Raw genomic sequence first — 15,391 nt, forward strand, 5'->3', positions numbered from 1 at the left:
GCTAAAGTTGTAAGTGTCCCTGCAGAGAGTCCCGCGATAATCCCAGCCGGCCCTGCATGTAGCCATTATCTAGTTTAAAGTAGAATCCACCTGACTGGGGTCTATACGATTCTCGGTTTGGACTGGTTTCATACAGAGACCGCTTGTAAATACTGCTGGCACACCTATATTCATACAAAAGCTGTAGGAGCTGCACCCTGGAATTCCTCTGCCTGCTAGAGCCCAGCGACTCTGTTCATTAGAAGTGTCAGTGTGTGCCAGAGGAGCGGATTTCTGAATGATCACACTCCCTTTCAAAGGGCGGTGTTGCTACACATGGATACTGTTGATGAAGACAGTTGCAATTTACACAGCCTCTAGAGCAGCGATTTTCAACCGAGGGTGCACGTGCACCCCTCAGGGGTTCCACAAGCACCCCGCAGCACGGGGGGAGCTGGGACAACTTCCACAAATCAGTGACCCGGCGGCTCCCAAATTGAGCGTGCACGCGAGGGCGAGAGAGCGCGCGAGAGAGCGCGCGAGAGAGAGAGCGCGAGAGAATATATCAACTCTGGCTGCAACAATAGGGAACGGATTCTTTACAATAAGGGCCCTGTAAAATGTGGAATTTATTACCCATGGAGACTGTGATGGCAGATCTCCTATATTTATTGTAAGTATCTGTAGTCTACATTTAGCGTAGGTTGAACTTGATGGAAAAAAACAATTTCAACCTCATTTACTATGTAACTCAGGAGTTGATAAGACACTTGGGCTAGTGAGGGATTGGTTCTATTGGCCTCACATAGCTAGAGATGTAGAAGACTATTGTAAAAACAGTGGCAGATGTGTGTAAAGGAAGACTCTCCCTAAAAAGGCAATTCCTTTGATGAATATCACAATTGATTACAAAAACAGAGAAAAGATCCCAGGCGGGACTGCTGCTTTATCCTTAAATAGGATAATGTTGTTTGGAGCTAAAAATGTTTCAACATTGGACACCCATAACAACTTTGACAATTATCTCTGCTCTCCCTATTGGTGCCTGAAGTCCAGCAGAACCCAAGTGCCAGTGGACTTCTAGAATCGAGACCAAAGTGTCCCTTAGAAACCGTACACGTGGTCTTGACGAGGCAACCATTGACCCGTTCAGATCTCGTTAATCATTTCTTGGGGAGCGATAAATGGGATCTACCCAATTAAAAGCGTAAAAATGTAATTAAGTTCAGTGAACAGAGAGGGTTAAACATACACAAAAACAAACACATTTACAACAGGGAGGGTCCCACTCACCGACCAGAGAAAGCGTATTCCATAGCAAAAGATATACAGGTAAAATGTAAACCTCCACCTACAAAGAAAGATACCAAGAGATTAGCAGTGGTGTAAGCAAACACCTCAAGGGTGTCCGACACACTTAGGAAAGACAAGGCGACTGGAAGACAGGAGGGTCTCAGTGGTAATATTACTGTCCCTGTGCTACTGGGACTGTCCTGGAGATGGGATAACCTGGTATGATCTTCAAGTTCTGTGTTTAGCAGGCACTATACGTTTCCCTTGTTTGCAGTCTCACTCCCGTTTAGCGTCAGTGCTCTAAGACTTTAGTATAGTCTCACTCAGCATGTCTCTAACAAAATAAATGTTGTGGGACCCCTAGTTATTGGGAGTCCTTGCAAGTTGTTCTCGCTGGCACAGTGCTGCATAAACCAAAGCTCATACATTATTAGAAATACAATGGGGCACAGTTGTCTGACAACAGTTATATTTTTGAAGAAATACAAACACAGAAAAACTTTTGCTTTAATCCTGCAAAATTTGAATACTCTGTATATAAGGACACACACACACACACACACACACACACACACACACACACACACACACACACACTAATAAGACCCATCACAGCATGGCTGAAACCTTCAAATTCACATTGGTAGTTTAAAAAATGTATTTACAATACTATACAGTAAGATGGCGGCTTTTCCCTGCTCACTGATTTAATTATGTTATTCATAAAATATGAGCTCAATACATAAAGATAGATGCTTCCTTATTGACTTTAGCTGACCTCAAAGAACCTGAAGTTTGAGATAAGACCGTATTGTAGTCTACATGGAAAGCAACTCTGCGCTTTTGTTTCTCCTTTAAGTAAATTAAACAGGAAAAACACATTAGGTTGGTTATCTGCTGTAAAGGGAGGCACCTAGAGCTCACTTTTAAAACAGGTCACTGGTATTGTGGGGGGCTGCACCTCACTTCTCTCGTGGCTTCGGGCTCCCTGCAGCTATTTGGCTGCGCTCAACTGAGTGAAAATAAAAACTATTTTCTCCCGTTTACAGCAGAGGAACAACCTCCTGCGTGTCTGGTGAGGTAAAGGGGCAGGACCGCATAGCTGGTGAGAATGCTTTTCTTTTTTTTTACAGAACAGTCTCTCATAGAACCAAAGTTAAATAAGCGATTCCCACATTTTAACATAACTGCCCAAGCACGCTTATTTGGAAAAAGTTTTTAAACCGTTTAATGTTTCCATGGTGGTCACTTTTTTGGGGGGGGAGGGGGGCAGTGTGATCAAGTTCAAGTGGTTTCATTTTTTCCCCCTTACAAAGGGAGTTTCTTAGGGACCTCTGCATGGGGGTCATTTTCTCAATCAATCAATCAAGTGTTTTCCTTACCTTATCCCACCGGTAAAAGGGACGAGGTGAGCGGAATGTGGCTGTACAAACATGCTGAATACACGGATACTCCCATTTCTCAGCTTACAAAATTACTTTAAAAATGTATTTGAACATACTTACTAATGGGTCAGATTTTGGTAAAATAAATAATGAAAAGACATTACCCAGATGTAACCCCTTGGTCATGGCATTAGTTCACTCTGGCCCTACACAGCACTGTCACCTTCAGAGAAAACTTTATGTTGATATAATTAACTAAAATGGTTGATTAAAGCGGTTATTATTAGCACTCGATAGAAGTAACGGTTTTCATTAGATTTTAGGACAGTGTGTACAAATGGCTACCTAACGATTAAAGGCTTATTACTTAAAAATAAAAATAATGCTGGATACGTGCAACAATATTTTGCTTTACTGTTCACCGTCTTCCCCCAAAATGTGTATGCTTCACCCCTTAGATGGTTAAAGCAGCATGCGTCGCCTCACACTTCATTTTGATTACAATGAATGTGGCCATTTTGGGCCCTTATTTTACAGCCCATATACTTACATGCTCTCACAAAACTTAGTTAGTGTGCTGGGCTTATCCTGATTCCGCCTGTGTCTAAACCACCGCTGGATTTTCCGCATTTCCCAGTCCAGCTGCTTCGATAACCCTTCCAGGCGCTTAACATCGGGACACTGGGGAACACAACAAGATTAGACTCAAAAGTATTATTTACTTAGAATGACATTCCACTATATGTTCATTACCAGCTATACAGTACATTGTATCTGTCGTGCCTGGTATTTCCCCATAACTATTCAGTTATGCGTTAAGAAGGTAGGGGGTTTTATTGGCTAATGCAATAGCTTAGTGGTAAGAACACTGCATTTTAAATACATGAACCCGGGTCACATGCCAGCCCCAGTTCGCCTTGTGACCTTGGAGGAAGCACTTGATCTCCTTGAGCCTCAGGCACTAAAATGTTATTATAAAGCTATTTGGGACAAGGGTTCATTATGCCTGCAAAATCTGTGTATAGCATTGTGTATACGGTCATTGAAATAAAAAGACACACAGACACACACACACACGTAAATGGCTTGATTAAAACAAATTTTATTGCAGTTCTGCTTTGTAATTATTGAAAATCTCAATAAAATAATTGCACAATAACATTTCTGCTGAGCGCAGCACTACGTGCCATCTATTTTATGTGTGGGCACGTGTTTGGTTTAGTTCCTTCCAGACATTAATCCCATATACGTGTATGCTGCTCCAGGACCTCTGAACATCAGGTGACGCAGGCTGATCACTTCCTGCACAGCTACTTGCATCCAGTGACCAACCACAAAGCAATAGCTACTTTCAGGAAGTAGAAGGTGCCAAAGAAATCAGAGCGCAGGAGAAAGATAAAACATTGCCAAAGCACAATTATTTATTAAATATGCTTTCTTGACTCCTATCTACATGGGTGCTATAAAATCACATTGTGATATACTGGCTCTGTCTGCAATCCTTGAGGTGCTATAATGGATAAAGGGCGTGTCACCCAAAATGCGTAGGTGCATTGCATTGCTGCCCACTTAGGGGTCAGTTCTCATCCAATTATTTAAATAAATATTTTCACTTTCATACAGTAGCCTCCTCCGCTTTTTTGGCAGTGCTCTGCCTTTTTACCTCCCTTGCTATAATGGATTACGACCCACTGCACTGCAATCATTAAAGATGTGCAAGACTTTAGGAGATTCAATTTCATAGTTAGGGAGAGGTTATCCCTCCAAAGAAAGACGAAGAAAAAAGACCTGTGTACTCTTAAAAGTGCTGACTAATATAAACGAATTGTGAAATGGCAAGACGCACCTGTGGATGGTCTGACGTGAATGTGAAGTCAAAGTGACCCCTCTGGTAATTAGTAGTTGATTGATGAAGACGGGTAAAAACCAAAAAAAATTATTGAATCGCTATATACAACAATTAAAGGAAATTGTGGTCAGGGGGGGGGAAAAAATGAAAAACAGGTGATAATAATAATGCTGCCTGGTGCGGATATATAGTTATAATCATCGATTTTATACCAAATCCAGTGGCTTAATATGTTACTAAAAATCCTCGTGCTGCAGAGGGAGTAAATCACCCTTAGTTTGAAACTGCAGCAACACAGTGCTCTGAATTAATTAGCACTATAGCAATTATTAATTTAGGCGTTGAATAGTAGACACCTATAATAAAAAAATACATTCCCCTCCACCCCCAAGAAAATATCTACAGGGATAGGAGGTTAGGGAGACAGTAATAGGCTGGTATAATGCTCAGGTTAGTCTTGGAGTAATACCAGACCCCTGTGAGGTGTTTGTGTGGCATTCAGGGGCTCCAAAGACTTAAGACAGGTGTGGCCAACTCCAGTCCTCAAGAGCTACCAACAGGTCAGGATTTTAGAATATGCCAACTTCAGCACAGGTGGCTCAATCAAATGGCTCAGTCTTAGGCTGCACTTATAGTGCCAGCGACGGCAACGCTGACGCCACGGTCGCTGGAAAAATCAAATTGAAGTGACTTCCAGCGATCGCGACCAATCCGTCGCGCCGCTCCTACTATAAGCGCACGCGACGGCTTCAATACATTTGTTTTGAAGCGACGTTGCATCGCTGTCTCCGGCACTATAAGCGCAGCCTTAGGCTGCAGACATGGTGCCGCAGCCCGTGTGGAGGCGCGCGGAGGCCATGGGGGGGGCATTCCTGGGAGTACCAGACAGGCCATGGGGGGGCATTCCTGGGAGTGTTCCTAGTGACGTCACGGAGCTGGTTCGCCCTCATTGGGCAAACCGCTCACATGACCCGTCTGTCGTGTTGAGAAATCTGTTTAACTGATTTCTCACGGAACGCGCGCCCCCTCCCGCTTACGTCCGCACGCCGCATGGAAGCGAACACTGCCTTAAGGCAGTTTGTTTGTCCGCACGGTTTGCCATACCATGTCCGAGGCCTTAGACTGAGCCACCTGTACTGAAGCAGGGATATCCTGAAAACCTGTTGGTAGCTCGAGAACTGGAGTTGGCTACCGCTGATTTAGGAAATTAAATTCCGCCTACACTTGGTAGAAAAGGATTCCAGTTCATTAAGGATTCAATGGCATCTACTGATTAATTGTATTACGGGCGTCTACAAACTGCTTTATCCCTCAGCCCTGATTACGGCTGTATTTCCTCCCTCAATTAGGGAGCCGCTGCTGACTGGCACTTACAAAAGCAGCATGCATTATGTATTAGGGGTGTTGGCACTTTTCAGTTAGGCCGTGATTAGTGGCTTTGGCGACGCGACCACCACCAAAACAAATACCTGTCTTCCGTTGTGTTGCTTATAATTGGCGAGACCGCAACCAGGCGAAGGCGTGGCGGGTGTGGCAGAATCCAAGGATGGCCGCGTGACGTCAGCATCACGTGAAGCGGTTCAGCCAATAATGGCGAACCGCTCGCGTGACATCACAGGCCACGCTTCTGCCACGCCGCCTGCATACAGTGCAGGATTCGCACGCACGCCCTGCAGCCTCCCACTATAATCTCGGCCTTAGACTTGTGGGCAAAGCTATCTAACATAACACAAACAATAAGAACATAGATTTCTACATGGTGGGGGAGATCTCAAAACGGTAGAGTACTTTCACATTACACCAACTCCAATTATGTTGGTGATAGAACCGTTAATCCTTTCCCACAAAAAACAATTCTATAAAAACACTGAATTCAGTGGTGTGACAGGGCTGCTTGCATTAATGTGGAAGTTAAATGCATGTTTGCTTTCTGGCATCAAGTGCACCACTTTTCTTTCTTTCTTTCTGTTTCTGTTTTTCTTTGCTGGGCCCAGCGATCTTTTTTTTGTTTCCTTTACCTGAAACTTTACTAACCTTTAATGTGGTGTCCTGAGGTCAGTCAGTACAATGCAGGTGTGGTTGGTGTTAAACACAGTTTGATGTTACACAGCCTTGGGCAGTCCCTATTAAAAAGGAAAAGGGTGTTTCCTTCCTGCATGCCATCCAGGGTAGATTATACCATGGTTGGGGGGCTGTGGGGGGGGGGAGTGTTTTAGGGGGGAATTAAAGTAAGTGATACTGAATGTCATTTATTTTGCAGAGTAAAGACATGCATGGGATGTTTGTAAAAGGTACTGTTTTTTTGGGGCTTGCTATAGAAAATTATATGTGAAGTGTATTATGTTTGCAAATTGTGTAAGTTTTGGGAGACAACTCCCCTGTGTGGTATACTTAATTTGGTTTGGTCCAAATTAACCAGTAATAAAAGGGAAGGGGTTTCTTTCCCTGGGAGGCTTCTGCACTCCTTGTTGCTGCTGTGTGATATGAGGTTGTTTTTTTCTGCACTCCTTGTTGCTGTTATGTGATAGGAGGATGTCTGTGGAACTTCAGTGAAAGGATACAAACTTTCTAATGCAGATATTGCTGGCTACTCTCTGTATGGAGACATCACGCTGGGGGAACTGGTTGTTGTACACCTGAATGTGGAATACCTAATAAAAAGAAGGTTCAGAGAACAGCAAAAGCCTCTTCCATTCTTCCCAGGGTCTGATGCTGCTGCTTCTTTAAACAAAGGCTGGGACGCAACCTTTCACAAGTGGCCACAGTGTTCATGTAGAAAAGGTCAAGATCAGAAGGGTTGACGGTCAGCTGCACAATACAAGGTCTCAATTTAACACACAAGGGATAAGTGGATTGGTGCCACCAGCAGAGTAATGAGAAAACCCAAGCAAATCATTGACAGGGGTGAAATCAGGAGACTTCACCCTAAATCTTCCTCCTCCCCACACTTATTACTCAACCCGAGGAGACCGATGTACAAGGGGCAGGCCGCTGTGATAAAGAAAAGACTTTGATCTGTTGGGTTTCTAGTACATAACTTTGAGAAATTTTACTTTATTTTCTTTTGGATGGAGGTGGTAAATAAATTCAGTGTGTACATAGACTTGCACATAAAAAAAGACATCATTCCAACTTAATTGCAGACTTCATGGCCAAAAACTGTTGTAAAATATGGGGGCAGTGACCCATTTTTAAAGAGTGCAGAACTCAAAACAATGCTATATGAATGTAAATGAATAGTTCAAGTGAAATAAGAAGCTGCAAGATTGTAGCGCGAGGCACATCCCCACACAGCACCACAATACTAGTAGATGTCAGGCCAGAAGGCAATAGTGTGTGTACAATGACAATCCCGTAACAAGCTCTTTGTTTTGATGCACAGGTATTGAACGGCCACAAAAAAATATTAAGGTTTCCCACTCTTCCCCCCAAAAACTGGCCCCAACTAACATCACCCAGGTCAAAGAGAAGGCACACCGTGCTGCATCAGATGCCGTTAGGATGGAGAGCAAGTGGCGTATGAGAGAAAAGCAGAAACTTGAGCAGGGTGTATTGTATGCCAGGGAAAGACAGAAAGTAGAGGGAGGTGTTGAGGAAGGAAGGGAAACATTGTACATATGTTTATCCAGGGAAACAATACATTTCAAAGAGTGCAAACTGAAAAGTCGGCTGGTTGGAAGACTGCAGTTCTCCAAAGTAAACTTCCCTTCAAAGATGAGGACACTTTCACTGAGCCCACATGAAAGTTGTTCACAGATATTGGACAGTACAGGAGCATGCCGAACCATGCAGATATATCGTCCTCACATCTGACTAGCAAAGATGGCACAGTCTGTGGCTCTCGAAATTCAACTGGCCTGTGAAATATTTTCAACCTACTTAGGAGATGTAATCAATTCTAAAAACCAGAACACAAAATGTGCTGCTCTTTTTGGGGGAAGGAGCGGCTCAGTGAGTAAAGACACTGACTGTAAACAACGACACAAGGTGTGAAGCAGGGGAGCCTGGTTCAATTCCTGAGGTCAGCTCCTTGTGACCTTGGGCAAGTCACTTTATCTCACTGTCCCTCAGGCACCAAAAACCATTGATTGTAAAACATCTAGGCAGGGACTCTGTCTGTAAAAAATCCTATTTGCTGCGTACCGCGCAGTGTACTGTAATTGTGACGCGCTTTGAGTCCCATTGGGAGAGAAGTTATTATATGAAATAGTTATTTTAAGCATACATTTTTCAGATTCTCAAATTCAGAACCAGATTACGAGATGAATGAAGTTCCTGTACATCCACAGCAGCGATGTTCTTCTCCACTCTAGATGCAATGCCCCTCTGGCAGCAAAGGACTTAAGAATCTTTAGTGCAAGTATAGGTTGGGGCGAGCTTGAACTCAATACAGCCTTTGCAATCCCATGAAAACAAAGTACCCCTTGCAGGTTGCAAAAATCAAACACCAACTGTCCTCATCGGTTCCATAAAATAAACTGTTACATTCATTCAGCTTTATGTCTTTCCCCCACCCCCCCCCCCCCCCCTCTAACATTTCAATAAATTTATTTTTCACTGACTGGGTGCGAGAGTATAATTTCACACAATTTTTTTTTAATATTTCAGTTCTCTTGGCGTGATCTATATATGTTTGATATGGTATCCCATTTTATAACGGCACCAAATGCACCGACATTACATACAAATTTCATGAGCCATTCATTCCCACACACGTACGCCAAGCTAGGACAACTCTGCAATCCAGTCCCAAACATAGAAGCAAATAACCAAAGAACACAGCTCTGTGATGCTACTAACCTTTGTGATGGACGTAAACACTTTCTCTAGAATGGCGTTGGGCTGTGCTCTGCGTGGGCCGTTGCCTTGGATGCCCAGGCGAAGTGCGCAGGGTTTAGCTATAAACCTGAAAAACAATTGCCAACATTTTCTCAGTCGGTAAAGAAAAAGAGGCTACGCACAAAAAGGATAGTGCCAAGGGATATTAGCACTTTCGGTGCCAGAAAAGGGTTAAGCGTTTATGAAGAGCCGCCAATCCTACGGACACACTTGTCAACACCCTTTGCTTACAGGTGTTGTTTGCTAGGGAAAATGAAGGTCAGCTTCATTGAAGGCCATTATTTACAGGCACGTGAGCCCAACTGCAGTACAGAGAAACAGTGCAGGGGATGTCACTCCAATGTTTTTATTGGCCATGTTAGAAGGGAAAGAATACCTTTTAATGGTTGACCAAAGCAGGGTATAAAATAACGGGAAGGCAATTTTTAAAAAAAGTTGTCAGGCCAGTCTACAGTTTCACCTGGCACCAGACGCGTTTCTTTTTCTTAATCTCTCAAAATGTAAACATGAAATATTTAGCTGAATTTGAACTTTTTCAATATTTCATTATTGCAGTGTAATGGCTGGGAAGTCACTTTAGCCTGAAAATGGCTAGAATTGGCCTGCCATTGCCAGATACAATGCTAATTTAACAAACAAACATTCATCAAAATGTTCGTTTTCAAGGGTTAAATTACTTTAGGCTGCCTACTTTACAGTGTTTTCCCATAGAGTGGGGTCTCTTACATAAAAACAACTTGCATTTAGCTTGTACAGAAAAAAAAACATTATATATATTCAGGAGTCAATGTTTGAATAAGTAGCAGTTGTGTTGCAAGCATTAAATGACTACAGAACCACCTTTAACAGGGGTTATCCACAGATCAGGACATCCTATGTAAAAACCCATTTGCATTTTGCATGGCCCAAAAAGGTTTCATCATCAAAAGAGGTGCCAAACAAGGGCATGGGCGCCAACATATTGTTTGAATAAGAAGCTGGGGGTTTTCAAGCCTTAAAATCACTTTAGGTCACTTCACTTTCAGATTATAACCACATAGGATAGAAAATCCAGTTCAGATTTGCCTGGCCTCAATAGGATTTCTGCATCAAATTAGGTGTCAAAACTAGCACAGGCACCAACGGCATTTCAATACATACTACTTTAATTAGTAGCTGAGGTTTGTCGTCAAGTGTTAACTTTGTTTGCAGTGTCCGTCTACAGAGAGAATGCCCTCCAGGACACCCAGTTGAGATGTGTGTCGCACAAAAAGTTGTTTTGCTTTACACTAAAGAACATAGGAAAGAAAGAAAGCTCCCTAATAGCCGCACTAAAGAAAACACCTATGCCTGTATTAAAAATGACTATTTATTAATAAATTGATTAAAACATATTTATTGCAGCAACTCTAACGTGAACCAAAATGATTAAAATAAATTAAAAATGGAGGAGGTGTCTGTGTGCTCTAATTCAAACCGACAGTGTAAATTAGGAATAACTATTAATTATTAAGTTGTCCCACTGTTATATGATTATACTAACGGTGGTAGTTATTCCAATACAATTCTAAGTCGTTTGAAGACTACTCCTAGATGGGTGAGTAATGGAGAGTATTACCAGCTCTGTGTGTGCTCAAACACTAGTAGTGGGTGGAGTGTTCAATTGAGCCAGCTATATGCAGATATATACAGATATATGCATGTATAAACACACAGTTTTACCAGACCATCAGGTTCAAAAGTAAAGGAGCCTGTGGGTCTGTCTTGGTGAACAAATTAGCAAGTAATGACCAAATGCTTAAATAAATATGCAGCTTTCTCAAGATCACAAAGTATGTGCCTTGTACTCGAATCCATACCATAAAGGAAGTAGTCAGAGTGTTGTGCTTCCCATATTGAAGGCTCCGAAACACTAACTGAGAATAGGCACCAGACCTCTCCGATTAGCCTGCGCACTGGGTGGTAGCGCTTTGCCTGCCCAACATATGTTTCACCGTTGTGGCTTCATCGGGGGCAGTTACAAAGTGTTTTTTACAGATTTTTATACACATAGTCCTTACCCAATTGGATAATTAGTGTCAGGCTACGATTGGTCCTCTGAGGTTATGTCCCTCCCACACTTCAAAGTAAGTTACATAAAGTTAAACAGCCGTGATTGGCTAGTTCGCGTCATGTGGCTGTTAGTTCGTCTCATTGGTTAGTCGCGATCATGTGGCCCTATTCAGATTCCCCATACCTGTTGATTTAAATATGCAGGAGGGTTGCTACAGTTACGGGGAATGCCATACACTGAATGGCCGGGTGTTGCGTCGCGTCATTAACGCGCGTCATCCGAAATAACAAGGTATCAGTGTTGTTACGATCGGCATTCTGTCTGGCTGTTTATGCTGAATTGCAAAGTATCTCTGTTAGTTAGCCACTATCGGATGACCCCATATCTCACACTTAAATTAAATGTATATTATTTGCTAAGGTTACAGGAGATACTGGACGCTTATAGTATCGCGTCATAATCGCGCGTCATCCTGGACAAATAGGGTCCCTGATTGGAAGATATACCGACCTGCTGATGTTTATATTCATTGCGTTATTGTATGTATATACCTGTATATGCAAATAAAGGTTTTTATAATTATTCAGCTGTTTGCTTGTTTATAACCATGTTTTTGGACATAAAGAATCATTAATCTGGTTACTTATTCCTACACTTCATGGTAAGAAATACCACACTTAAACATTGACCATTGTTCAGTCACGGTTTTAATTAAATGTCTCAACCTATAGCTGGTTTATTGCAGTTCTTGTTCTGTTACTATACAGGATATTAATACATCTCTCTCTCCCCTCCTTTGTGACCTACTTTTGGTGTTGTGCAAGGTACACAATTTGACCTTGTTTAAGGCCATCCTCCCCCCTGTCTTGCACTAGTAAACAAAGACACCCCAACGCACATCCGATATGACAACGTATGATTTCGTTCATTTCTATATGGTTTTTTCTTACCATACAGTAAGTACGGGACATTTGGTTCAATTTTTTGGCCAAAACATGTTAAGCGGAAACCTCATCAAGTTATCCCTATCAGCAGGTACCTACACTACCACTGTTACACTGGGTCCTTTGTGTGTCCTCCACTGCATAGAGAAAAGAGGGCACAAAACAATGATAATAAATAGAATTGGCTATGTGACATGTATGTGGTGCCCGAGGGGTTAATATTTTAGGAGCACTGTGAGCTACAGTGCAGTTAAAACTGGTTAAAAAACAGAAGTGCACTAAGTGATAAAAATAAAAATGTATATTTTAATGATACGTTTATATTTACTTTCCCTGCTTATTGCTGCAGCAAAGATCATCAACACCTCTCTCCTGTGGGAAGAAATCTTTCACTGCAATACTGCTTTACACAAGCACCAACACTGGCACAGACGCCCCTGCATGTCCATACACCTGAATGGGCAGCGGAGGGGTTTCCTGGGGTACGACCTCTTTGGGAGACTCATTTTACTACATCTGATAAGAGGTGGTGCTCTAGAACAGCGGTGCGCAAACTGGGGGGCGCAAGATTATGATGGGGGGGCACGGGCTGCTTGCAGGGAAACCTGGGGGCGGGCAGAGCTGTGCACGGGCGGCCAGAAGCTCCGTGCTGCTGCTTCTATGTGTCTGTCAGAGGGGGCGGGGCTTCTCTCTGCACACAGACAGTCCTCCTTCTCTTCCTGTCTGCTTCCCGCACCAGTTTTCAGCAGCTTGGGGGATCGGAGCATGTCGCCCCCCACCCCCCAGGAGAGGGAGAGGGAGGATTGAGTGTGTGTGTGTGGGGGGGGGGGGGATGGAGTGTGTGTGTGTGTGTAGTGTGTGTGTGTGTGTGTGTGTGTGTGTGTGTGTGTAGTGTGGAGTGTGTGTGTAGTGTGGAGTGTGTGTGTGTAGTGTGGAGTGTGTGTGTGTGTGGAGTGTGTGTGTGTGTGGAGTGTGTGTGTGTGTGTGGAGTGTGTGTGTGTGTGTGGAGTGTGTGTGTGTGTGTGTGTGTGTGTGTGTGTGGAGTGTGTGGAGTGTGTGGAGTGTGTGGAGTGTGTGTGTAGTGTGTGTGTGGAGTGTGTGTGTGGAGTGTAGTGTGTGTGTGTGGAGTGTGTGTGTGGAGTGTGTGTGTGGAGTGTGTGTGTGGAGTGTGTGTGTGTGTGTGTGTGTGTGTGTGTGTGTGTGGAGTGTGTGTGTGTGTGTGTGTGTGGAGTGTGTGTGGAGTGTGTGTGTGTGTGTGTGTGTGGAGTGTGTGTGGAGTGTGTGTGGAGTGTGTGTGGAGTGTGTGTGGAGTGTGTGTGGAGTGTGTGTGTGTGTGTGGTGTGTGTGTGTGTGGAGTGTGTGTGTGTGTGGAGTGTGTGTGTGTGTGTGGAGTGTGTGTGTGTGTGTGTAGTGTGTGTGTGTGTGTGGAGTGTGTGTGTGTGTGTGTGTGTGTGTGTGTGTGTGTGTGTGTGTGGAGTGTGTGGAGTGTGTGGAGTGTGTGGAGTGTGTGGAGTGTGTGGAGTGTGTGTGTGTGTGTGTGTGTGTGTGTGGAGTGTGTGTGTGTGTGTGTGTGTGTGTGTGGAGTGTGTGTGTGTGTGTGGAGTGTGTGTGGAGTGTGTGTGTGTGTGTGGAGTGTGTGTGAGTGTGTGTGTGTGTGTGTGGAGTGTGTGTGTGTGTGGAGTGTGTGTGTGTGTGGAGTGTGTGGAGTGTGTGTGTGTGTGGAGTGTGTGTGTGTGTGAAGTGTGTGGAGTGTGTGTGTGGAGTGTGTGTGTGTGTGGAGTGTGTGTGTGTGTGTGTGTGTGTGTGTGTGTGTGTGTGTGTGTGTGTGTGTGGAGTGTGTGTGTGTGGAGTGTGTGTGTGTGTAGTGTGTGTGTGGAGTGTGTGTGGAGTGTGTGTGGAGTGTGTGTGGAGTGTGTGTGGAGTGTGTGTGGAGTGTGTGTGGAGTGTGTGTGGAGTGTGTGTGGAGTGTGTGTGGAGTGTGTGTGGAGTGTGTGTGGAGTGTGTGTGGAGTGTGTGTGTGTGTGTGTGTGTGTGTGTGTATTGAGTGTGTGTGTGTGTGTGTGTGTGTGGGGGGGGGGGATTGAGTGTGTGTGTGTGGGGATTGAGTGTGTGTGGGGGGGATGAGTGTGTGTGTGTGTGGGGGGGGGGATGAGTGTGTGTGTGTGTGTGTGTGTGTGTGTGTGTGGGGGGGGATTGAGTGTGTGTGTGTGTGTGTGGGGGGATTGAGTGTGTGTGTGTGTGTGTGTGGGGATTGAGTGTGTGTGTGTGTGTGTGTGTGTGTGGGGGGGGGGGATTGAGTGTGTGTGTGTGGTGATTGATTGAGTGTATGTGGTGATTGATTGATTGAGAGAGTGTGTGTTGTAATGCAGTGGTGCGCAAACTGGGGGGGCAATGAGGCGCAAGATTATTTAGGGGGGCGCAGGCGGCGTGCGACGAAAACTGGGTGCGCAGGCCGGCAGACGCTGTGCGCGGGAGGACGCAAAAGCTGTGCGCGAGGGGTGGCCAAGAAGATGTGCACGGGCGGGCAGCCGAAGATGTGTGTGGGTGGCTGAACACGATAGTGCAGGTGGCGGCAACGTGATGGTGTGTGAGCGCACGCGCAGGGGCTTCGGAGGTACGGGGAGGAGCACGCCCGAGCACGTTGAAGTCAAACGCCCCTCCTTCGGTGTCTGCCCTGCAATAGCGCTGTGTTCGTGCTCTCCTCCGCTGGCAACCTGCTTCGCTGCGATCCTCTGCAAGTGAAAGGGTCGGCTGCACTATATCAATCATACTATGAATGTACAGAACTAATAAAAAAGAAAGTGAAAACACAACATTGAAAACGGGAAAAAAAATAATAATACAGTAGGTAGGAGTTTGGATGACAATGGGGATAGCAAGACAAAAAGCATGGAGGGGAAGGAAGAAAAAAAAGGGGGGGGGGGGAGGGAAGGGAGGTAGCAAAGAGGTGGATGAATGACCCCCCAAAGGATTGCCTTTGTGCACGTACGCTATCCCAAGCTTGGCGCTTGGGGAGACAAACAAAATTGACTTTGAAGTGCGCTCAGCAGCAGTCAATACACAGCCACAC

General features: G+C 44.5%; 1 protein-coding gene across 2 annotated transcripts in view; it reads right to left on the reverse strand.

The window, feature by feature from the left end:
• Positions 1-15,391, reverse strand: part of CERS5 (ceramide synthase 5) — a 44,427-nt gene that overhangs the window by 17,252 nt on the left and 11,784 nt on the right. For both annotated transcript variants that reach the window (XM_075591913.1, XM_075591914.1), the window contains exons 2-4: positions 9,307-9,412; positions 3,208-3,338; positions 1,273-1,330 (exon numbers count right to left, since the gene is read on the reverse strand). In XM_075591913.1, coding sequence (XP_075448028.1) covers positions 1,273-1,330; positions 3,208-3,338; positions 9,307-9,412 — 295 coding nt within the window. The remainder of the gene's footprint in view (positions 1-1,272; positions 1,331-3,207; positions 3,339-9,306; positions 9,413-15,391) is intronic.

This window comes from Ascaphus truei, chromosome 3 (genome assembly GCF_040206685.1).
Source record: "Ascaphus truei isolate aAscTru1 chromosome 3, aAscTru1.hap1, whole genome shotgun sequence".
NCBI classification, from domain to species: Eukaryota; Metazoa; Chordata; class Amphibia; order Anura; family Ascaphidae; genus Ascaphus; species Ascaphus truei.